Source organism: Aulonocara sp. 'chitande type north' Nkhata Bay, linkage group LG10, assembly GCF_057382095.1.
Source record: "Aulonocara sp. 'chitande type north' Nkhata Bay isolate Kocher_YH1m ecotype deep benthic linkage group LG10, A_spYH_male_GT1.1, whole genome shotgun sequence".
Lineage (NCBI taxonomy): Eukaryota > Metazoa > Chordata > Actinopteri > Cichliformes > Cichlidae > Aulonocara > Aulonocara sp. 'chitande type north' Nkhata Bay.
The window spans coordinates 16,151,603-16,175,270 of NC_141353.1; the positions used below are offsets into that span (position 1 = coordinate 16,151,603).

At 40.4% G+C, this 23,668-nt stretch overlaps 3 protein-coding genes across 4 annotated transcripts in view; 1 reads left to right on the forward strand and 2 right to left on the reverse strand.

Annotated features, from left to right (window-relative positions):
• Positions 1 to 5,979, reverse strand: part of LOC147320542 (ryanodine receptor 1-like) — a 56,058-nt gene extending 50,079 nt beyond the window's left edge. The window contains exons 1-8 of the mRNA XM_086308626.1: positions 5,882 to 5,979; positions 1,523 to 1,642; positions 1,345 to 1,432; positions 944 to 1,050; positions 774 to 852; positions 573 to 685; positions 391 to 490; positions 221 to 317 (exon numbers count right to left, since the gene is read on the reverse strand). Coding sequence (XP_086164752.1) covers positions 221 to 317; positions 391 to 490; positions 573 to 685; positions 774 to 852; positions 944 to 1,050; positions 1,345 to 1,432; positions 1,523 to 1,642; positions 5,882 to 5,929 — 752 coding nt within the window. The 5' untranslated portion in view covers positions 5,930 to 5,979. The remainder of the gene's footprint in view (positions 1 to 220; positions 318 to 390; positions 491 to 572; positions 686 to 773; positions 853 to 943; positions 1,051 to 1,344; positions 1,433 to 1,522; positions 1,643 to 5,881) is intronic.
• Positions 5,980 to 9,038: 3,059 nt separating this feature from the next.
• On the forward strand, positions 9,039 to 17,867 carry nfrkb (nuclear factor related to kappaB binding protein). Of its 2 annotated transcripts, none has more exons than XM_086308629.1 (26): positions 9,039 to 9,140; positions 9,474 to 9,615; positions 9,726 to 9,927; positions 10,024 to 10,151; positions 10,242 to 10,413; positions 10,599 to 10,703; positions 10,852 to 10,925; positions 11,034 to 11,115; positions 11,538 to 11,733; positions 11,846 to 11,957; positions 12,044 to 12,170; positions 12,280 to 12,357; positions 12,450 to 12,526; positions 12,671 to 12,717; positions 12,868 to 12,928; positions 13,026 to 13,200; positions 13,301 to 13,407; positions 13,606 to 13,729; positions 14,235 to 14,314; positions 14,416 to 14,609; positions 14,733 to 15,000; positions 15,095 to 15,274; positions 15,609 to 16,337; positions 16,800 to 16,906; positions 17,077 to 17,212; positions 17,320 to 17,867. In XM_086308629.1, exons 2-26 carry the CDS (start codon positions 9,490 to 9,492, stop codon positions 17,455 to 17,457), a joined length of 3,825 nt encoding a protein of 1,274 aa, XP_086164755.1. In that variant the 5' UTR covers positions 9,039 to 9,140; positions 9,474 to 9,489; the 3' UTR covers positions 17,458 to 17,867. The 2 variants fall into 2 exon arrangements, with proteins under 2 accessions (XP_086164755.1, XP_086164756.1); XM_086308630.1 differs by having other exon boundaries at positions 14,419 to 14,609.
• Positions 16,928 to 23,636, reverse strand: tmem45b (transmembrane protein 45B). The gene is made up of 6 exons (XM_086308631.1): positions 23,486 to 23,636; positions 20,659 to 20,856; positions 20,373 to 20,579; positions 20,080 to 20,264; positions 19,033 to 19,175; positions 16,928 to 18,181 (listed from the first exon to the last, which is right to left on the reverse strand). Exons 2-6 carry the CDS (start codon positions 20,846 to 20,848, stop codon positions 18,070 to 18,072), a joined length of 837 nt encoding a protein of 278 aa, XP_086164757.1. The 5' UTR covers positions 20,849 to 20,856; positions 23,486 to 23,636; the 3' UTR covers positions 16,928 to 18,069.
• Positions 23,637 to 23,668: the final 32 nt, after the last annotated feature.

Genomic DNA, 23,668 nt, shown 5'->3' on the forward strand with positions numbered 1-23,668 from the left:
AATGCTAGCTAACATTAGCCATAAGAAAGACCCACGTTGGTGCTTTCAATACAGTCTTATAACACCACACGCTACTAAAAAACAGCAAGCCCTAAAAACATTTTAAAAAGTCTGTGACAGAAATACAGACTTGTAAAGCTAAAACAATTAAAACCTACGAGTTTGGTATTTATGTAGTCAATATCGGATTGCATGTACTGCCATGAAAGACACTGGTCACCTGTGCCGGTCATCCCCTTGATCAGCTGCTGGGATTGCCAAACACTCGTCCATGTGACCGTGGAACAGCCGGAGCACATACCCTCCAGTCAGAAAACCTAGAGACAAAGAGCTAGGTTAGGATTAGGTTTATTGTTTTGTTTTGTTTTTAGCAGAAAGAAAATTACATACCTTCAGCTAGTTCACATCCAGACATTACAGGGGTCATGGTCCACAGAGTTTGCATGAAGGAAGCATCTACCATTAAATCACCACTGGCATAGGACAGGTGCTACAAAGAGTGCAGATGGTAATATTAGTAATACAGACTGTAAGCTCTGACTTTTGATGCAAGTAAACGCAGTCGTGGTTACCAGGTATCGCTCTGAAGAAACACTGACAAGAATGAGGTCATCTCCGACTCTGACCTTCTCTCCTTCAGACCTTTGCTTAGAGGCTGGATGGATGGTCCACCAGCAGGCCTCTCCTGTAGTGGATATAAAGATTTAAAAAAAAAAAAAAAAAACCTAGATCGGAGTCTGATGGACATGTTGAGCAAAAATGTTCGTAGTCACCTGTGGAGTCTTCCTGCAAGCCCACATCAAAAGCCAGTTTGTCTGTCAGTGAGCGCGACGTAGTCAAACAGCTCAAGTACTGCAGTGGAAAGACAGAGATAACGCTTCCAATCAGCTTTAAGAAGACGATATGATGGAAAAGCAACCACGGTAACTGCAAATGTACTCACCATGCTGGAGTGGGTGTGTTTCAGCAGGATGGCATGTCCATACAGGAGGGTTCGATGACCCCCACCTTGTGACGACTGAGTGGAGAAGGCAGAAGAAGATTTAGTGGTTAATGTATTAATGAGATAAGTTGATTGTAATATTGTGAGCAGGTTATCAGAAACAACTTCAATAAATTATGACACACTGAAAACTCAGATTTAAGTACTGGACAAAAGGAAACCTGAGCAAACCTACCCATTTGTCCAAATCGACTGCCTATGGTTGGCAGGTGGGAGATGTATAAAGTTAGAAAAGAAACAACGTGAATATAAGTTGATTGCAGCAAATGATTAAATCAAAGAACTTGTATGTACTATATCACGTGTAACCTTGTAACCTCTAAATCTTACCTCATCCACAGAGGAGTTGGACAACATCTCCTGTAATGCTCGCACAGACAGGGATTGCTCCAAAATGAAGCAGCAGATGGCGAGGTCTGGAGGGACATTCTGAAAGGCACAACAACCAGTCAGCTTGGTGAACAGCAGCAATGCAAGCTCTCAAAGAAGTTATATCATTGCATTGTGTCCTTTAAATACCTGAGCATTCGATGTGGTCTCGAGAAAGCACAGACGATTTCCAAAACCTTCACATGACAGGCACAGCTTGATCTGTTCCTTAAGAATAGATGCAGTGCACTGCAGCACTACATGGTCATCCTACAAGGATAAAATAAGCTTGAAGCAGAGTAGGCATTTTGACAGGAAAACATGCACAGAGGGGTCTGTCAAAATAGCCTTTGAATCAAAGAATAGTTTGGATTTCAAACGGACAATTACAAAAGCAAAGTGTTTCAGATTAACCATTTATTCTGAAACGTTTTTGTTTATGTAGAAAAATATTACAAATGAGCATACACCACATTCTGTCTTTTGAGATTACCTAATTTTCAGTTATGCTAGTAACAGCTAGTTTAGTGTTCTGGTATTGATGTAACAGACATCTATAACCTCACATGCATTTAAGCAAATCTTAGATTTCATGGTGCATCTTACTTTTCATGGGTAAGCATATTTAACTTTTAATTAGTCACCCCGATCGGTCCATATTGACTGTACTATATTTATAAACAGTGACGTAACAACCAAAACAAGAGGTGTCAAACATATTAAGAAGCAACGTAATGTAAATGCATGATTTTTAACACTATATAAAAATTTATATCTATATGTATGCTTTTCTTTGCTTTCACTCCCAACTCCTCCTACACCATCAGGAGTTGGGCAACCACACTTGGCACATAGGTGCATCATGAGTTCTTATTTATATCGGTTTTTATGACATCATCATATTGCCTAGCAGCAGGCTAAAATAACCTGCTTTTAATCACTTTTAACACCGTATAGAACAAATGTAGTATCTTTTTTATACAACAATTGCAGCTAATTTCTTTCCATAAACCTCAGTTACACACGATAAAATATACTATTAACACCATCAGGCTGCCTAGTAACCACCTGGCAACAGGCTAAAATGGCCTGGTTTTTTTTCGCCTTTACATGGCTAGAATTTCTTATTAAAGCATTTTTAACTACAAAAGCTGATTTATACTTCATATATTAAGTATAAAGTATTAAGTGTATTAAGTACATGTTTTTATGAGGTGTTATTGGTACAAAAATACTTAAAATGGGTAACTTTAAGCATTTATATGGCTGTTACACCTTATAAAAGCATCGTGTCCTTTTAATTTAATGGTCAACAGCACAAACAGGCTGAACAACACTGTAGCACAGGTATGTACTGTTTAATTTAACAAACAACTTGCTTAACAACATGAATAATAAAGTTGAGACAAATGAATCAACCTGCAATAAAATGTGATTTTTCAAGCTACTCCCCAAGTTTGAGCCTCTGTGTTGTGTTACTTTTCAGTGCATGTCACTGGCCACAGATGCCTAAGCCCCTTCCTTTGGCTCTGAGACCCCAGCACAGTTATCTATTTCAGGCGGCTGCACCTGCTGTTCACACATCCCTTTCTGGAAAGCAAAAGATATTTAGGATTTGACAGCCAGGAAGAAAATCTCCCCACATTGCACTTGTTCAGTAATGCAATTACTCATGTTTTCAAAGGAGAGAAATATATAAAACCTTACTTTGAGGCAACACAACTCAAAATTTCACACACCGCTGTACTTAAAAATTGCTAAATTTCTTTCTCCCCCTTAATCATAGCACATGCTTACAACAAAGAACACTAAAAGGAGTTTATTGATTGTCAGAAAAAATGCAGCTCTAACACTGTAATTCTACGTTTTCTTTTTTTATATTACTCAGTTTTAGCATGACTTTAAGATAATTATAACGTAATATCATATTAACATAAAAATACAGTCTTATTATTGTCAATTAATTTTATGATCTGATCACAGTCTTTTCATATCTTTAACCTTTGGCATAGTCAAGTCAAGTCTGTCATTTACAACTTTAAAGCAAAAAATACTGTACATCTTGCAGACGACCTTAAAGACCGTTCACCAAAATATTATAGAGCCTTCATAAACTGACAGTCCTACGGGAACCCTGCAGGGTCACAACAGCAGTTTTGATCAGGGCAGCTACTATGCATTTCCCCTCAATGTAGTAATATACCTACACTCACTAGTCATTTTATTAGGTACACCCTACTTCAGTTATCAGTTTGCTCCCCCTTTTGCCTTCAGGACTGCCCTAATTCTTCATGTAATGGATTCAAGGAAGGTGTTGGAAACATTCCTCAAAGATTTTGGTCGATATTGACAGGATAGCATCACACAGTTGCCGTGGATTTGTTGGCTGCACTTCTATGATGTGAATCTGGATTGATGATCTGGTCACTGTGGAGACAATTTGAGTACAAGTAACTCACTGTCACACAGGAAACCAGACTAAGATGATATGAGCTTTTTTTTATATGAGCTTCGTGATATGGCACATTGCCCTGCTAAGAGTCACAGTGTGGTCTTCTTCCACTATAGCCGATCTTCTTTTAGGTTCAGTATACTACATGCAGAAGAGCATCTTCTTTTGTAATGAATGGTTATTTGAGTTACTGTTACTCTCCTATCAGCTCAAAGCAGTCTCCTCAGCAAGACAGTTTTGCTGGCAGAACTACTGCTCACAGGATATTCTTTCTTTTTTGGACCACTCTGTAAACCCTACAGATGGTGGGAAAATCCCCTTAGGTCAGCAGTTTCTAAAATACTCAACAGTCAAAGAATCCTCTCCAGACACATAAAGAATTATTATGCTTATTATTCCTTTTAGAAGGATGAGTTTCTGCCTGGCTGTGTGGGTGAAGTTGTGGATGGTTTTACTTCACTTTTGGTTTAATCTGAAACTATTCGGTCTAGGAAGCACTTCTGTCTGATGTGTCACAGCCTTCATTTTAACAACCAAAGTTCAGCTACAGTGACAGTGACAGCTATATCTCAGTGAACCTTGGCAGTTGTCGGTTTAGCTTCTCTACTTCTCTTTGAAAACGTAGTGGTAAAACACTCCACTAAAGAGCTAGCACTACTGTAGTAATGCAGTTCTCAAATGGACTGAAGTAAGCAGGTGCTGAAATGGGCCAAGCTTTGAAACTGTTAATCCTCACGCAGTAAATTTAGACCTCAGCTGAGTTCAAGACGAAAAGCAGCAGACTGACAGTGTCACATTGTTGACATATTTTACTTAGTGCTCTGTTTCAAGGCGAGAGACAATGTCAAGTGAAAATGTGTGCTTCTTAGAATTATGTATAGCAGCTGCAAGGTAAAATATTTACAAGAAAACGCATTTAAATTTCAAAGAGTTCACATTGTTCCAATTATCTGTTAAGGGCACCTGTTTAAACACAAAGTAGCAGACTGCAGAACACACACATTTAATCAAGAAGGAACAAAAAAACTGCAAAGATGAGAAATTCTCATAACACAGGATAATGGATAATCAGCATCTGGTTTGTGCTATTTTGAAGGCTAGAGTTACTACACTGCACATGTTCAACCACTATGTTAAACAAGTGCAACATATACGGACCATCCAAATAAAGAGTGTTACATTGAGTTGTCTGATTGCAAGGCCACAATGCCCTTCTGCAGTCAGCTTTGGCCCAGAGATCTAAGAAGGAAATCTGATAGCCCAGCAGAGAGTACTGTAGCAGAGATAAACTTGTTTAAACTAAATACTTGATATAACTATAGTACAGTCAATTATGTAAGAAATTTTAAGTAAAATATACTAAAAACCTTGTAATGTAATAAAAACAAAACAAAATTCAATGTCTGAGTGGGATTCAGTTATATCCACACAGCAGTAAAAAAGAGATACACTTCATAATGTGATAATGATCATCAATAATTAAGCAATTCATGCTTGGAAAACTGCAATCTTTCAACTGGCAGAAGAGCATTGAGTTTTATTTATTTATTCTGTAGGCGTCACAGGACTAAAGAAGTATTTAATCTTGAAGGATACTGGGCAAAAATAAAATGAAAGTGCAACGGGAAGAAGTAACAATTGATGTTTCGTGCCTCTGTATCACACGGGAGTCATGAATCAGTTCTTGTGGCTCTATAGCCAATTAAATAACAAAACATAAACATTGCCATAAAGCCAGTGGGAATGGGACAATGAGACCGATATGTCTACGTGTTAACTGTCAACTGGCACCAGACATTTTCTTCTCTGTGACAAAACAGTTGTATATCAAGTAGCCGATGGGATATAAATAGGAAACAATGCTAACAAAACCAGCCACCTGTGCCTGTCTATCTGTGCTATGTAAAGAAAGCTACCGAACACACTGAACGCTTGTCTAACTATCTGTTATAAAGCAACCACATCATGGACAAGCATAGCCACTACCATTCATTGTTGATGAATAAGTTTACCAACAGTTGACAACTAATCGAGAACAGATAAGGAGCATCACTCACTGTACGCAGAAACTGAATCTCTTCCTCTCCATCTGCACCTTCTGCCATCCTCCCAAGGAATTAAAGGCAAAACCTTTGAGAGAAATGAGAAAGTGTTGGTTTCACAGCTCTGCCACTTGTTGTGCCTGCCACATATGGCAGGACAATGTTGGTGAAGACTTCTGAAGGACAGAGTGTGTCTCCTGCCTCTCCCGGGCTGAGTTATGAGGCAGAGGGATTGACTGTTGATTACAGCATCAAAAAGAGGTGGAGCAAAAACTGAAGCAGCATTTCACATGTTCATATATCAATGCAAGGACACTATAATAAAAACTGAATATAAATCAGGAAGAAGTTAGACAAGAGTTCATCAGACATGACCCCTTATTTATTTTTTTGCCATTATTTTTTTTCTTTTCTCCTTCTTTATGTTCAATAAATAGGAGGGATCTTCACAAGTTACAGGGGAGATACAATTATGTTAAGTGTTTATCTGTTGGGTTATTCTACAACTAGAATACAATTTAGGCTTCATAAACTTTACAAATAAACCCCATACCCTTTATTTTATAATTAGCTGTTATGTATTTAAAGAAAATGATAAATAAACCATAAAAAATCTCAAAGAAAAAGATGTTAACCATGGAATGTTAGGGACTGTGAAAAGAATGCAGTTATATAGATAAATAAAAATTGAAATGAATTAGCCTTGTGGAAAATGAGCGTTACATTGGTTACAGTAGCACATTCAAACTGGTCATAAAAGATTGGAAAAATACAAAATATGTCAAACAGGACTAAACTTTGTTAGCACATCACGTGACCATGTGTTTTGTCACTTCTTTTTCCAGACTAAACAGGTTTCAGTGAAAGGATTGCACAGATGTGAGTCACAAATTAGACTGAAACAATTATAAGAGTTATGTATTGAAACCATAATAGTTCATTTATAACTTATTATAATTGTCATATTTACCATGCAATTTGACTAGCAAGAGAAAAACGCCATTTTGCGGGAGTTCTCAAGAGCTAATTTGTATTTTAAAGAATATTTTGGATCTACTTTTTCAACAAATAGGTTTACATTTTGCCTCAGGACAGGTGTAATTTACACAACTATTGTGTTAGAGTCATTTTTAAATTTTTGGGTGGAACAGAAAACTCCTTACCTGCATGCAATAAAATTAGACCCAGACGATTTTATAAGCCGTACTATTAATTCGAACATTTCCATAAAATTAGACAGCTAATTCTGCACAAATAATGAATAACAGTAAATATGTTATTGAAATTACAATTCGGCAAAGTTATTAAGTTTTATGTTTGGTACAGCTACATACCAAGCACATACTTACTAATTTCCTTTAGAGGGCGGCAAAACCTCGGGGGCGAGTATGTCATTAAATATCAATCCGGTTGTTCAGTGTGACGTCACTAGCCGTGTCTGGGCCTAAACTCCGCTGCAGGTCCATATATCAAACATCACTATGGCATTACTGAGAGTTGAAAAACTGTCTAAAGTCTTTCATCTTTAATAAAATGATCAGCGTTCTGCTCTACCAGGTGTAACAATTGAGTTTAACATCCAGGCATCCATAAAAATGGAATTTATGACATTTAACGGCGTTAGAAGTTAGCAGGGAGTTAGCTCGCTAGCTTCTATCTAAATACAATATAGCATGTCCTGACTGCGGGGTTTTGGAAACAAATTAAAGCGTACAGCTATGTTATCACTTCCAGCATAAATGAAGACAGGAAACTAAACAGCAGTGACGTTTGTAGGGTTACTGAAGTTGGGCTAGCTGGTATATAATGATGTGCTACGTGACCGCTAGCGACACAGCTATGTTAGTATAATATAAACAAGCTAATCAAAGGAGCTTGCAAAGAAAAGCGTCTGGACTTCTTTAAGTTACTTGAAGACGTTTCGCCTCTCATCCGAGAAGCTTCTTCAGTTCTAAGGTCAAATGGTGGAGAGTCCCAGATATAAACCTAGTGGGAGTATCCCCCCACAGAGGGACAAAAGGACCCCCTGATGATCCTCTAATCGCCTGAGCCAAGGTGTGAAACTGGGTGTGGGTCCCAATCAGCCAGAGTTTCGGGTGAGTTCATTGTGAAACCTGGCCCCACCCTATCATGCGAATTCCTGAGATCAGATGGCCCAGGATGTGAGTGGGCGTTAAGGCGTCTGGGAAGGGATCTCAAAACTGGATTATAGATGGCTTCTTTCACTCCTCTTTCAAACCATCTGTCCTCTCTGTCCAAAATGTGAACATTGGCATCCTCGAAAGAGTGTCCTTTGTGCCAATGTTCACATTTTGGACAGAGAGGACAGATGGTTTGAAAGAGGAGTGAAAGAAGCCATCTATGTCCACTGTGAGCGACCATCTTTGAACAGAGGCGGTGGTTTACGACACCAACTGTCTGCCATCTATAATCCAGTTTTGAGATCCCTTCCCAGACGCCTTAACGCCCACTCACATCCTGGGCCATCTGATCTCAGGAATTCGCATGATAGGGTGGGGCCAGGTTTCACAATGAACTCACCCGAAACTCTGGCTGATTGGGACCCACACCCAGTTTCACACCTTGGCTCAGGCGATTAGAGGATCATCAGGGGGTCCTTTTGTCCCTCTGTGGGGGGACACTCCCACTAGGTTTATATCTGGGACTCTCCACCATTTGACCTTAGAACTGAAGAAGCTTCTCGGATGAGAGGCGAAACGTCTTCAAGTAACTTAAAGAAGTCCAGACGCTTTTCTTTGCAAGCTCCTTTGACTACGATGACCTGGATGACTGAGAATCTTCACAGACATAAACAAGCTAACTTTTTTCCACTCTATAAAAGTTAACGTGAGGATTCTCGGTGGTCAGGAACAAATGTAATCGCATGGCAGGATGCTGTAAAAGAATCAAACTTCAGCCAGGAGAACAACTGAGATAATCCATCCACAATACGAGGTTAGTCATTCATGTACTGCTGCATGGGCTGGGCTGTTACATCCTAAGGTTTTAAAAACTGAGCTTAAATAAATGATTAGCGGTAATAAAAGCCGAGGGAGGTCAACAGTACTGACTGTTTTAGGAGCTTTTTGAGATTAAATAGAAGAAAATACATAACATTAAACATGTTAACAACACAAAAGCCATATTAAACGCAGACTACTTTAGGCCCGGAAGTAGGATTCGTCACGACAGCACTTAACAATCGGATAGAAGAAGAAAACCGTGCGTCGGTAAAATAGTTCCCTCTTCATTTCAAAACATAGAGCAAAGTCAGGTAAGAGCTACCAACAGTTTTTAATCACTTGCATCTATATGAGCACAGTATTTTTCCATTTTATTCTATTAGCCAGCATACTGCACAGAGTACTATCATTGGTGGCTAACCTAAATCCCAGCTTAGTGAGTAGAGACCGTATATAGACGCGTCATATTGAGCTTCCTGCTAGCTTAGCTTAGCACCTTAGCGTAGTTTGTTATGAGGTGTTTCGTTGCTGTGGATGGTTTTGTTTGCTTGCGCTACAACACTACCCCAAAACTATTTAATGAACAACGTGAATAAGTGAAAAGACGTATTCCGAGGGTTTGTGATCATGTGAAATACTTGAAGGTGGGAACAGAGGAGAATGGACGCCCTTGCACACATGCTTTCGGACCCTCTTGATCCAAAAGAAGAGAACGATGAGCAAATCACCGAGGAGTGCATGCTGGGGAACTGCAGAGTGAGCCTTCCAGAGGACCTCCTGGAGGACGTGAGTTGTTTGGCATTTAGTTGCGAAATTATCCTCTTTTCTGCTGTTTCACGGTTCATATTTTGCTTCACATATCTTCATATGTTGCTGTTCACTTCTTTTTACGACAGCCTGAAATTTTCTTCTCTGTGCTGAGTGAAAGCACTTGGCGTGAAGTACTGACAGATTCCCAGCGGCAGCACCTTCGTCAGTTTCTGCCGCAGTTTCCTGAGAACAATAGTGTGGAGCAGGACAGTACCATCAGTGACCTATTCAATAATAAAAATTTTAACTTTGGGAACCCCCTTCATCTTGCACAAAAACTATTCAGAGGTGCTTACCACTTTACTTTACTGCTGAGAAGAGTGAATGATGCTGAATTGATTTTTGAAGCAGTTACTCATCACATCTCTTGTTATCCCAACCCAGATGGTTACTTCAATCCTGAGGTGGTCAAGTACAGACAACTGTGTGCCAAGTCCCAGAGGAAACGACAGGTGCACTGCCTTCAGCAGTATTACCACAGGCTGCTGAAGCAGATCCTCGTCTCCAGAAAGGTATTTGTGTTTTTTAAGTTTGTGGAAGATTGCGCACAGCCTCTTAGCTTCTGTCTGTGTCTGTGAGTTTTGATGTATTTCTTGTTGCAGGAGCTGCTGGACTTTGCAGTACAAAATGGTCTGGACTTTCCACATAAAAGAAGGTTACCAACCAAAACCCATGCAGAAATGCGGGAGGCAAGGGTGACAAGAAGATTGAGTCGCATAATGAAGGAGGTCAAAGCTGAGTGTGGGGACAGCAATGCTTCATCTGATGATGATGGTTTGTCTGGTCTTGGATGAGTGTTTCTAATGCTAATTACATTCTTTTGTAATCTATGAAGCACTTCATTGACAGCTAACATGAATATGAAAAATTGAGAGGAAACTTAAACATACAGATTGATTGATACATCAATTTGAATCATCACAAGACTGACCATACCAGTTCCTTTGGATGCCTTCCAGATATATCACCATGGACTCCGGCACCTCAGTCACCCTCTTCTCCAACACCCACGGTCTCAGTCAGAGTACTACCAAGCCTCTCCACTCAAGACATGAAGAGTACTGGTACGTGATTTGTCGTGTACCCTGAATAATGTTACTGTGTTGTTTAAGCACAGGAAGTGTGTTTTTTTTTTTTTTGTTTGTTTGTTTGTTTTTTTGTTTTTTTATACATAATTTGTTATCATTGTTATTATTATGATTATCATAACAGAAAAAATAGAACTTGGTGAGCAGGATTTGAAAGTCATGCTGCAGAATCATCGTGAGAAGAGGAAGCGACAACCGGTAAGTTGCAAGAGACGGAGACAAAACGCATGATTCTCATAAGGTTTGTTCACTATATCTTTAATGACTTTTTTTAAATTTTATTTATTTATTTATTTTTATTCCTAGGACCATCCAGACTTGATAACCTCTGATATCCACCTTGGAGACATACTTTCAAGAGCAAACATGGGTCGTAAAGGGACTATGCGTGAGTAAATGTGTTTAAAATATCCACTTTTTAAATGTTTTAATGAAACATTAAAAAATTGATGACCGTTTTTGTTAGAAATCTACAAAGAGAACTCCAGAATTTAAAAAAAGCAACAAATAGGGGGTTAAAATTATATCGGAATAGAAGGCCTTAAATACTCATATACAGTCCACCTCAGCTTTCACAGCTTATGTCACAATGAAACACATGAGTTGTACCTCGAGCTTCAAGAAAGACTTATGTAATAGTGAACGTCTGGGGAGGTATACAAAAAAAGTAATGAAAACCTTTATGTCATCCATCTTTCTTAAAAGGGAGCGCATTGGTATGTGGAAACTTTGATACAGAATGTCAGTACTTTCAGATTACACTGTGACACTGATAATATTGTTTGTCTTTGTTTATTTCAATTGTCACAGCACTCTTCGATCTGTCTTTGCCTAAGAAGAAGATCAGAGATGAGAGAAGGAAGAAGAAAATGAGGACGATAAAAGTTGAATCTGAGGACACCTGTGACACTCTTGCACCTCCAGACACCCCATCAGCTCCACCAGCAAACATAATCAACTCCCTGCCAGATGCACCGTCTACCCCGCTAACCAACATTAAGGAGGAGTGAGTCTAGCAAATTGCTGGTGTCAAAATGTAACTGTATAGTCTGGCTAGATGATGGATCCTCTTCTTCTACTTATCAGTATTATTATTATTATTATTATTATTATTGCAGAGTTGTGGAGGAGTATCTAAGCAGTCCCGTTCCAGTTGAGGAAATAGTCGCCAGTTTTTTCAGTTTGCTGGAAAACATCTTGAGGACAGAAGGTCCTGCCAGTACTTCAGTGGTAAGCGCTAATTTCGGCCTGCATACATGTTTTAAATTTTGTAACATCCCTGTAGAGAATTTAACACCATTAATTTAATCCCTCAGTTGGAGGAGAAAGTTCAAATATGGCAGTCATCTCCAGCAAGTTCCATTAATGCATGGTTTTCTTCAGCCTCGTGCTGGTCTGACTTGGTTGTTCAAGCCCTGCAGTTTCTTGCAGGAGAGACTAAAGGTGAGTAGCAATGGTCACTCACACTAAAACAGTATTTTTTTTTACCCCGTGTTGGAGTGGGAAGAAATATCCAAGTATTTACCTCTGCACTCTTCTGTTTGTAAATCAGATGGCATGATGGCACTTCCCAGTGGCTTTTCTCCATTTGTGGAATTTTCTGATGAATGTCAACAGTGGAGGTGGATCGGTAAGCACATTCAAACGCAGCAATACCTGGCCTGAAGTAGTGCTTGTTGTTGGTGGTCGTCAAAGGAGATTAACATTCACAATTTCTTTTAGGTCCCACTCAGGATACAGAGAAGGATTTGAGTGCACTGTGTCAGTTGTGGTTAGACTCCAAAGATTTCATTGTCAAGGTAAAAAAAAAATATATTACTACAAAAAATGCCGTGTGACTTGTACACTTGTGACATTGTACAGCTTGTACAATGCTGTACGTTAGTTGTGTTTTATCAGTTTTATCTCTGACAATATTTAAAAAGGCTTTTTATCTTCAACAGACAGAAAATGAAGAAACATTAGACATGACCTCTCCCACACCGAGACTGTAAGCTTCAGCAATTTATGATTTTTATTGCTAATTTCATGTTTTCTGCTTGTTTCTTGAATTATTGTGACATTAAAGTTATTCTTAAGAAGTGTAATACACGTATATGTAAGCTCCTAATTTATTTTTTTTTTCCCCCTCTTCACACAGTTCAACTGATTATGTCGTGCGTCCCAGCACTGGAGATGAGAGACAAGTGTTTCAAGTCCAGGTTTGCTTTTGTGCTGCAACGTTTAAAGTGATCTGCACATCTGGCCTGACATACCCTCTCTGAAGTCCACATACTTTTTTTTCTTTTTAATTATTAGGAGCAGCAACGGTACAACCAGCCACATAAGGCTTTCACGTTTAGGATGCATGGCTTTGAATCTGTGGTGGGTCCAGTTAAAGGAGTGTTCGATAAGGAGATGTCACTAAACAAAGCCAGGGAGCACACGCTGCTGCGCTCAGACCGACCACCATACGTCACCATTCTTTCTCTGGGTTAGAGCTTCTGTTTTACGTGGATTCCATTGATGTGGGGACTCACTGCTTTAGCAGCAAAGCCATTCGTATGACTTTTGCCTCTTTTCTTTTTTTCTAGTACGGGATGCAGCAGCCAGATTACCCAATGGGGAGGGAACGAGAGCAGAGATCTGTGAACTGCTGAAAGACTCACAGTTTCTTGCTCCAGATGTCACAAGTGCACAGGCATGAAAGAGTTTTCCCTTCTTTTTTTCCTCTTCATTAAGTTTTTTCTCTGTGTCCCTTATCGTTTTTCATAATTACAGATGACTTCTTTGTTGTGTTTGATTATGAATTGACCACTTTTCAGAGACAGACACTGGCTTTAAGCTTTAGCCTTTTAGTGACATTTTGCGTGAGTAAGGAGCTTTGCTTTCCATTTAGGTGAATACAGTTGTCAGCGGGGCTCTGGATAGACTTCACTATGAGAAAGACCCCTGTGTCAAGTATGACATCGGCCGCAAACTGTGGATTTACCTGCACCGCAATCGCAGCCAGGAAGAGTTTGGTAAGCCACAAAGCTTATTTCAAAATATTTCTGGTTTATGGAGCTGCCTTAAAGAACAGTGTCTTGTTTTTACTCAACATCAGGATACAGTACTCTGCTCTGTATGAAGGACATTATCAGAAGACATTAGGAGCCTACTAAAATCTGACCCTTTCTTGCACAATATCTTACTTGTTTGGTTTGCTGGCTCTTGGCCCTGTCCACGTCTCCATGAGGTGTTACAGATTAACTCTAATTATCGCTTTTATTGCACTTGTTGTCCTCAACTCAACTAACATTAACTGGTTTATTTCCTGCTTGATTCTGCTCCTGTTGTGTGCGTGAGTCATGGCACATTTAACATTAGCATCAAGCAAAATGAACTACCTTTATCATCTCTTTCCATGTGAAGAAAAGACATTTCATTTGTAAAAGCCTCTTTAGCTCTGTTAGATACAGAAAATGACTTAATCACTGAGCAGTGGAGGGAAAAAAACTTATTCTTTGGTTTATTTGTCCTATCCAGAGAGGATCCACCAGGCTCAAGCTGCAGCTGCAAAAGCAAGAAAAGCTCTACAGCAAAAACCGAAACCAGCAGCTAAACCTGTAAGTCCACAGGAAAAAAAACAAACACCCAACAGCATTTACTGGGGGAAATAACCATTTACCAATTATTGTTTTGATTAATCTTTGTTTTTATGGTTTAGAAGTCTGGAAGCAAAGATGGAGGCAACAAAACTGGATTTTTGGAAGCAGGACAGGATATAGGTTCTAATCCCATGTCACCAATCCCGACGACACCCACTCCGAACACACCTGGAACCCCCAAATCACCCTTACCCTCCACAGTCACCACACCAACAAAAACCAGAGTCCCAGATACAATCAAAACCAGCCCAGGGTCAGTGTGCCATATTTTTATTTTTTTTTCTTATTTATATTGTCTAGAACATACGTTTTGATTCATTTGTGCAATTTCAAATCAACTCTTGTCTGTTGCTTCTGCTCCCTCTTGTACGCCTAGTGTTCTTCTTGTGTCCCCTCCATCGTTGCCCCAGCTGGGAACTATTTTGCCCACAAGTCAGGCTTGTCCACCAGCTTCACAGCCAGTTACATCCCACGCAGCTCGTATAGTGAGTCACCTGACGGCAGGTTCTCTTCCACAAGTACGAGTCGTTCCTGCTCAGCCTGGCCTGGGGTCATCGGCAGGAAGTCAGCAAGCCACACTGGTACATCAGACCCCTCACCAGATCCGGATGCCAGTGTCAGTGTCTGCTAAAGGAATTTCACAGGTACCAAAAACAACTAGTAATTTTTAAAAGATGGATGGATGGTTGTTGGAAATGTACAATTAATTCTGTCTGTGTTTGTTGTGTATGTCAACAGGCTGTGGTGTCTGTGCCTTTAAGAAGTCAACCTGCTAGCAGTCCAGTCCAGGTTCCAACTACATTGTCTGTGTCAGCTGTAACTGTGGCCAAACCTCAATCTGGATCACCTGGTAGCCCAGCTACCAACCCTGCTTCTCCAGCTGTGCTGCAAGGAGTCACCAGCCCAAACATCAAACAGGTTGAGCATTTTCTTTTAACTGTATATATTTGGGTATCTACTATCTGAAGGGCCCTTTAATAAAGACGACTACAGTGCAACAGTGGTGCATAGTTATTAACCATATAGTAGAGATGTTCCCTTAAATGTCAGATGCTTACAGATATACACATGAATAAACAAATTTGACTCCTTACAATCTCAGCGCAACAACTATAGTTGAAATGTAGTTTAACTGAGTAGTATACAGGAAGAGGATGGTGACAGGAAGAAAATCCTTGAAGGCCGTTTACCATTTAATGATCCCATGATTTATTATTTGTATAATTATCATTATAATAATTATTATTTGCAGGTGTCTATCACAGGACAACTGGGAGTAAAGTCTCCAGGAGCAGGAATTCCTATCACAGCTACAAACCTTCGCATCCAAGGCAAAGATGTCCTACGCCTCCCACCATCGTCCATAACCACAGATGCTAAAGGCCAAACAGTGCTGCGGATCACCCCAGACATGATGGCAACACTTGCCAAATCCCCAGTTACGACCGTCAAGCTCACTTCTGACTTTCTGGGCTCTGCCTCCACAGGCGGCAAGAGCATATCAGCCACTCTTCACGTGACACCACCCCATCCTTCACCTTCTTCGGTGTCCAGTGCTGCATCCTGTACTGGGGAAGTACAGACCACTAAAGCAGGACACGTTGCCTCGACCTTGTTAAAGGCTGCAGGAGACACGACCATTCGTTTGATGCCCACGTTGGCCGTCACTGTGGCCGACCAAAAATCTAGGACCTTCTCCACTGTGACTTCCCCAGACAAGACCGGCGCCACAATTCGGATAATGCCGGGCCTGGGTGTAATTCCACAGAAACCAGGTCAGACCATCACAATGACCACCACCACTGGCAGTAAACCTCTCACAGCAAGTACATGTGCTAACGTAGTGACCATGCCTGCCAGTGTTGTGGCCGGTGCTAAAGGGATCACAGTGGCTTCTGGAGCTTCGGGGTCACCTCTGACGCTAGGAACAGCTACAGCTACTGTGCGACAGGTCCCTACTACAGTTGTCACCACACAAACGGTTAGAGAAATATTCAGTGTTATTCATCACTATAACACACTGTTGAATCCAACAATGTTATCTAATGCATGTCTTAAGAAGGGTTTAAGTGTGAGAGTTAACCAAACAGCTTACAGTTACTGAAAAGATTATCCCAACTATGTGTAACTATCTGTTAAAACTAGAGATAGTTAATGTTTTAACGGGTTGGTAATTTATTGATTTACATGGTTTCCTCAAATGAAAACCAGGAACTGATAAGCAAGGAATGCATCCACCTGTTCCTCGCTTTCTCCAAACATACAGTCAGCTTGCATTCAGCAAGTCATTTCACTGCAGACTTTTGTTTTTCTTTAGTGATCTATAATAGGATATTCTCAATAATGGGAATTTTGAATTTTACCTTATTTAAATGATTGCTTTAAGTGTACTGTAAAACCATCAATAACAGGCCCAAACCATTCTGTTCTTTGAACACTGTAGGGGAAGTTACCCGCACGGATCACAGTCCCCCTGTCTGTCCTCAATCAGCCACTGAAGAGCAAGAGTGTTGTAACGACACCCATTGTGAAAGGAAGCCTGAACACAAAGTAAGGCTGCACAGATTTAGACTTTTCGCTTTCATTTTATTGTGAAGGTTAATGCTCTAAGATATAATTTTATTTCAGCAATTTGTGTGTTTTCTTGACATTATAACAGTAGAAGTGCACATTTTTGCAGTTGATCTATATTTATACATTTCTCTCTCCTGTGTGAGCAGTATTAGCAGCCTGGGCAGAAACATCATTCTCACCACCATGCCTGCTGGCACGAAGCTGATTGCAGGAAACAAACCTGTCAGTTTTGTCACAGCGCAACAGTTCCAACAGCTTCAGCAGCAAGGACAGGCCACACAGGTTTTTGTAGATGCTTTTCATTTTTAGCACATATAGTGATTTCATTTTATAGTTTCTGTTCAGATCAAACAAATACAGAGAATTATCTACCATCTTATACTCTTCAGGTTCGGATCCAGACAGTTCCAGCGCAGCAGGTTCAGCACATGGCTGCAGGCTCCCCAAAATCTGTTTCAACAGTCGTAGTCACAACAGCACCTTCACCAAAATGTACGCCTGATACTCCACCGGCTCCACAACAGTGATCTCATCCTGTCAGCCTACAATGACTCATAGATCAAGGATGCTATATATGTACCAGGATTGTTTGTTTTTGTCCAATATTTATCAGAGTTTTAGTTCAGTTTGCAAGTTAAAAAACATAAAAGCCAGAAACCTAATTCTTCCCTGAAAACCCTGCTGCCTTTCTTTTCTTTTTCTCCAAGTATTACATGAAAATTCTGGTCATTTATTAACAAAATGTTACCTCCTGAATTTGTTTCTCCACATTGTTATAAACAAAATATATCATAAGAAAATTCAGCCTGTTTATAATCTTTCCGTAGAAATTCCAGGTGCAAGTTTGTGGGAAAACTGAAAAGTCTACATGGTCTCTTGATAACCTCAAACAACAACTTGTCCGATTGTATTAAAGTACTAATTCAGTTTAATATAAGCAAGTTGTGATTTGTTAATAAAATATTTCAATATGTTGCATTTTTTGTAAAAGCAGGCGATACACAATATGAATTGTCCTTTTTAATATTTACAAACATGATAATAGTTAATTCACATGGATTTCAATCTTATTTTCTTTAGACTTTTTTTAAAATAGATCAAGATTTGAAAAATGAAATCAAAGAGCCATAAACATGCCTTCATTCTTCATCTGACTCTTGAAGCAAAGCTTTTTGAGAGGTCAATTCAGAGGATGTGTTACGCATTCCGATCTCTATGTCTCGTCCCCTTGCCGAGAATTGCACCACAGTCCTGTTGGAACAAACACAAGTGTACATGAAGATTATACAACTAACACTGTTATTGTTGCCTCCTGAAAGCTAATGAATTGTTAATGATAATTATTACCGAAGGACATTAAAATCTAATCAAAAGTTCCAAATGGAGATGAGGTTTAAACGGTATCAGTGCCTCTTAAGCCTAAACCTTTTTCTACCAACAATCGCAAGAGGGTCCATAGATGCAAGACATCACAGCAGTCAGTGTAAAATGTTACCCACCAATAACAGATAAAGAAGACAAGTAATGCAGATTAATACAGGTTACAAGTTACTTGTATTTATCCATCTCCTTAAGGGTTAACTACTAAAATAAGCTGCCACTAGCTGTTGGGTATTTATGAGAAATGTTGAATGTAAACAAAAACATGTTGCCTATATACACATCACCTCAAAAAGCAGGTTTGGATGTCAGAATTCAAAAAAGGTGGCTTTCACCAAGCTTACAAAATGTTCAGGAAGTGATTTATCATGAAGTTTACTTGTCCTTGAAACCGTCCCTGAAAACCTTTGCTTCAGCTATTCTGAAATGTCAAGTGAATAGTGATATCCCATTGAGGCACATTATGCTCTAATGAAAAGCCATTTCAGAGCAAAATATGCAGGCTAAACCCTGATCAAGTTGCATTTTACAGGGAATAATAACCCGAGTACATGTATCATAAATGCAGGTGCACATGTTGTTCTGCCATGTTGTGACAAGATTTTAATTGTACCTGTTTTGCTGAATCCCACTTGTTCTGTTTTCTAACCAAGTCTGTTCAAACTCGGTTATTACACTGATCTGGTTGTAAAATGTGTGCATGTAAAGGATGAGATACTTACAACCAAACTACAACTGCAGTGGAAGTGACTAAAAGCAGGGCCACAGCTAAATGCCAGCAGAAGCACATTGTGACGAACATGACGTTGGCGTGCTCGGTCAAGATCCATTCCACTCCACTTGGTGGGTAAAGTACGAATCCAATCTGAAATGACAAATGTGTGATGAAGAAGCCAACTACCTATTATCATTATAAGCAAATGAATAAAAAAATGTAAGTTGACAAAAAGTTTGCACAAAGAGCAAGATCTAAGGACAGTCCACACAGATGGCACCGAACTGGCCCTGATGTGTGCAGAAATTAATGAAATCTACTGCTTGTCTAGAAAATGTGATTAAACTATACAAGTAAATATTTTAAAAAGTGGTGTTGGTCCTCTAAGTGGTCTTTGTTTTAGTATTCAAGTGCCACGGCGATGCAGTGTTTAGCACAACGAGAAGGTTCCTGGTTTAATCCTCCTGGGGCATTTCTGTGTATAGCAGGCGATCGTGGCTCAAGAGTTGGCAGTTCGCCTTGTAATCGGAAGGTTGCTGGTTCGAGCCCCGGCTTGGACAGTCTCGGTCGTTGTGTCCTTGGGCAAGACACTTTACCCGTTGCCTACTGGTGGTGGTCAGAGGGCCCGGTGGCGCCAGTGTTCGGCAGCCTCGCCTCTGTCAGTGCGCCCCAGGGTGGCTGTGGCTACAATGTAGCTTGCCATCACCAGTGTGTGAATGTGTGTGTGAATGGGTGGATGACTGAATATGTAAAGCGCTTTGGGGTCCCTAGGGACTGGTAAAGCGCTATATAAATACAGGCCATTTACCATTCAGGCCATATATAGTTTGCTTGGTCTCCCTGCAGTCCAAAGACGTGCTTGTTAGGTTATTTGGTGATTGTAATTTGCCTGTCAGTGTTTGTGGTTGACTGTCTCTATGTGATGGACTGGCAGCCTGTATAGGGTGTATCCTGTCTCTCATCCTGTGTCAGATGGCTGAACTGGACGGGTGGATAGATGTTGCTGGGTGTATAAACGAGGTGTTCTGCATCAGGATCTCATTTGGCTAATCACCTGGTAGAACCACGAACCCTGTAGGATGAACATGCATGACCCGAACAGCTCTAAAATAATGTTGTCTCTTATGAACATCTCCAGCATGATGCTGGCTGAGCCTCCAAACACCGCCACCAGGAGCAGGGTGTGGATGTGGGCGTCCAGAAGAGGTCGACTGTGCACATGGTAGTAAAACAGAAACCCTGCGTGAAATAGAGTCAAACACAAAATGTAGCTCAAATACACGTTAGCCACCAGGAATTATGGTGAAAAATATTGTGCAACTAAAACCTGGCTTTCTTACAGCTTACCTTCAACAAAAAGAGCTAACGAGAGACCAAAGCGGCCCACTCCTCTTGGCACCAGTTGGAATTTTGTACTTAAAATCAGAGCTATTCCAGAAATCCCAAAGAACAGATACATTGTGCTGTGCTGCCAGTTCATCAACTTAATCCACCCGCCGTCGTTGTAGAGATGAGCATGTGGCCCGTCCACCACAAACTGCTCAACCATAATACCTGTGACAGGACAGCATCAGCGAAATTAGAACAGGTGGACGCACACAACTGATGAATATATATTTACAGGAAAACTGACCAATAAAAGCAGCAAATATCTGGAACCCTCCTTCAATGTAGTCCAGTCTTTTAAAGATTGGCGGCAAAGTCTGTCGTCCTTTAGGCTGGTTTGTCCTCCAGTAGTGTTGGAGAACATATTTCACTGTTAGCCAGAAGCCATAGAGCAGGAAAAAAGAGCCAGGAATAGCGTGTCCTCCAAAGTTGGCCATTATCAGGCCTGAAAAAAGAAGAAATGCGCCTTAGTCATGTCATACATTGCTATACAAGTGTATTTGCCCCCTTCTTGGCTCAAGAGTTGGCAGTTCGCCTTGTAATCGGAAGGTTGCCCGTTCGAGCCCCGGCTCGGATAGTCTCGGTCGTTGTGTCCTTGGGCAAGACACTTCACTCGTTGCCTACTGGTGGTGGTCAGAGTGCCCGGTGGCGCCTCGCCTCTGTCAGTGCGCCCCAGGGTGGCTGTGGCTACAATGTAGCTTGCCATCACCAGTGTGTGAATGGGTGGATGACTGAACGTGTAAAGCGCTTTGGGGTCCTTAGGGACTAGTAAAGCGCTATACAAATACAGGCCATTTACCATTCTTGATTTATTCATTTATTTATTTTTGCATATTCATCACACATGTTTCATATCAAACTAATTCTAATAGTAGACAAAGACACAATTCAGGTTTTACATGATGATTTAATTTATTAAGGGGGAAAAATAAGTTTACTTACCTGGACCTGTGTAAAAAGTAAATGCCCCTTAAACTTGATAACCGGTTGGATCAAAGTTAGGAGCAATTTGTTTTTGGATCACGGTCACTGAGTCTTTCACGTCACTGTGAGGAATTTTGGTCCACTCTTCTTTGCAGAATTGTTTTATTTCAGACACATTTGGGTGGGTTTCAAACACAAACAGTGCATCCCAAAGCATCTCAATCTGATTTAAGCCCAGATTTTGACTAGGCCACTGCAAAACCTTCATTCTGTTTTTTACTTTGGAGCCATAGACAGGTGGACTCGTGTTTCAGATCATTGTCATGCTTAAGTACACTTAAGCTTCAGGGCCTGACCTTCTGGTAGAGAACCGAATTCATGGTTACATCAAGTCTTCCAGGTCTTGAAGCAGCAAATCAGCCCCAGACCGTCGCAATACCACCACCACGTTTTTTTTTCTGTTCTTTTTAGGAATGCTGTGTTGATTTTACGCCAGATGTGAAGGGACTCAAACGTTCCAAAAAGTCAGTCCACACAGTAATTTCCCAAAAGCCTTGGAGATCATAAAGATGTTTCTTGGCAAATTTGAGACAAGCCTTTGTGTTCGTTTTGCTCAGCAGTGGATTTTTCCCCTCCTAAGGATGTCTCTTTCTTATTGCCGAATCATGAACTCTGACCTTAACTGAGGCAGGTGAGGCCTGCAGTTCTTTCCATGTTGTTCTTGCTCTTTTTGTGACCTCCTGGATGACTCATGAATGCACTCTTGGAGTAATTTTGGTAACACTGCTGGGAAGGTTAACCACTGTTTCAAGTTTACTCTATTTGTATATAATGGCTTTGACTGTGGTTCACTGGAATCCCAAAGCCTCAGAAATGACTTTCCAGACTGATGGATATCAATGACTCAGCTGTCTCTTTAGATTGCGTTGTTGTTTTTTGAGATCTTTTAACCTGCTTCACTTTGTCAGATAGGATCTACTTGAGCGGTTTCTTGATCTAACATGTCTCACAGGCCTGGGTGTGGCTAAAGAAATTGAAGTCAATAAATGTTGTAATTAAGACAATTCAGGATTTCACAAGGGGAGCAATTCCTCACACACACAGGGCCAGGTTGGGCTGCTTAGTTCCCCCCTTTCAATGAATGAAATCATCATTTTGTATTCACTCCAGTTATCTTTGACTAATATTAAAATTAGTTTGATGATCTAAAAAAAATAAGTGTGACAAATATCCAATATATTAATACACCAGGATGAATGCAAATATAGTATATACTAAATGCAGCGTTGAAAGTTCAAAGGTATTAGCTTTGAGGTTAAAGTGCAGGCTCTTAGTTCCGCTTTATTGAGATGATAAGAACCTGGCATTTAAGGGAACGAAATCCAAATAGATAGCAACGTTCACAAAGGGCTTTTTCAAAGCAGCTGGCATTACATAAAAACAAATACAGTGCTGGAAACTGCTGTCAATAGGGGGAAAGCAGCGATTAATTTATAACATATCCTGTCTGATTAGGGCGGAGCCTGCTGAGCGTGTTCTTTGGTCCGGATGACATTTGTTTTGCAAAACTGAAATTCAAATGAAAGAGGGTTTTTTGACAGAAAACGTGCTGCCTTTCAAATCAGAAAAAACAAACAGTATTAAAAGTTTAACAAGTAATACTTTAACGACTAACTGAAGTCACTAAGAAAATGGGAAAGCGCAATTATATTGTTTTAACTTAAATTCTGCCGCTGACTCATTAAAGTGAAATCTAAAATCAGACGCAGTGAACATGTAACACGGGCTTTTTTCCACTGCTCAAAAGGAAGTCGGTGGTTTATAACAGACCTTAAAACTTCTTCCCCCTGCTTTTAATGTTAGTATTGGAGACACGGGTGTGTTTAAGATCCGCGTGTTCGGTTAGTCAGGCAAGTTTTTCCTGATCAGCCCTGCCTGGCGTGATGTTACTGAACACTTTTCACACATTGTCCAACACTGTCGACGTGTATGGAGGCAGATAGCTGATTTCACCGTCTCAGAGCTAAGTCCAAATAATGTTTCGACACAATAAATACGCGTTTATCTAAAGTCCAGTTAGCCTGTGGCACATCAGCATCTGTACCGAGGTAAATCTTCAACTGAGTACCTGCTTGATAAAATCAACATACCTTAATCTCTGCGGCTAATCCCCAAATGCAACAAATTAATGTCGGCAAACCGCCTTGAATGACAGCTCCCTGCTGTTTGGAGACCTGTGCACACCTGCTCCCTGCACCTCTAACCTGCACTGACGGATCACACATAGCCCCACCCCTAGTTTGCATAAGTTTCAGTGACCAAGTGACATCTCC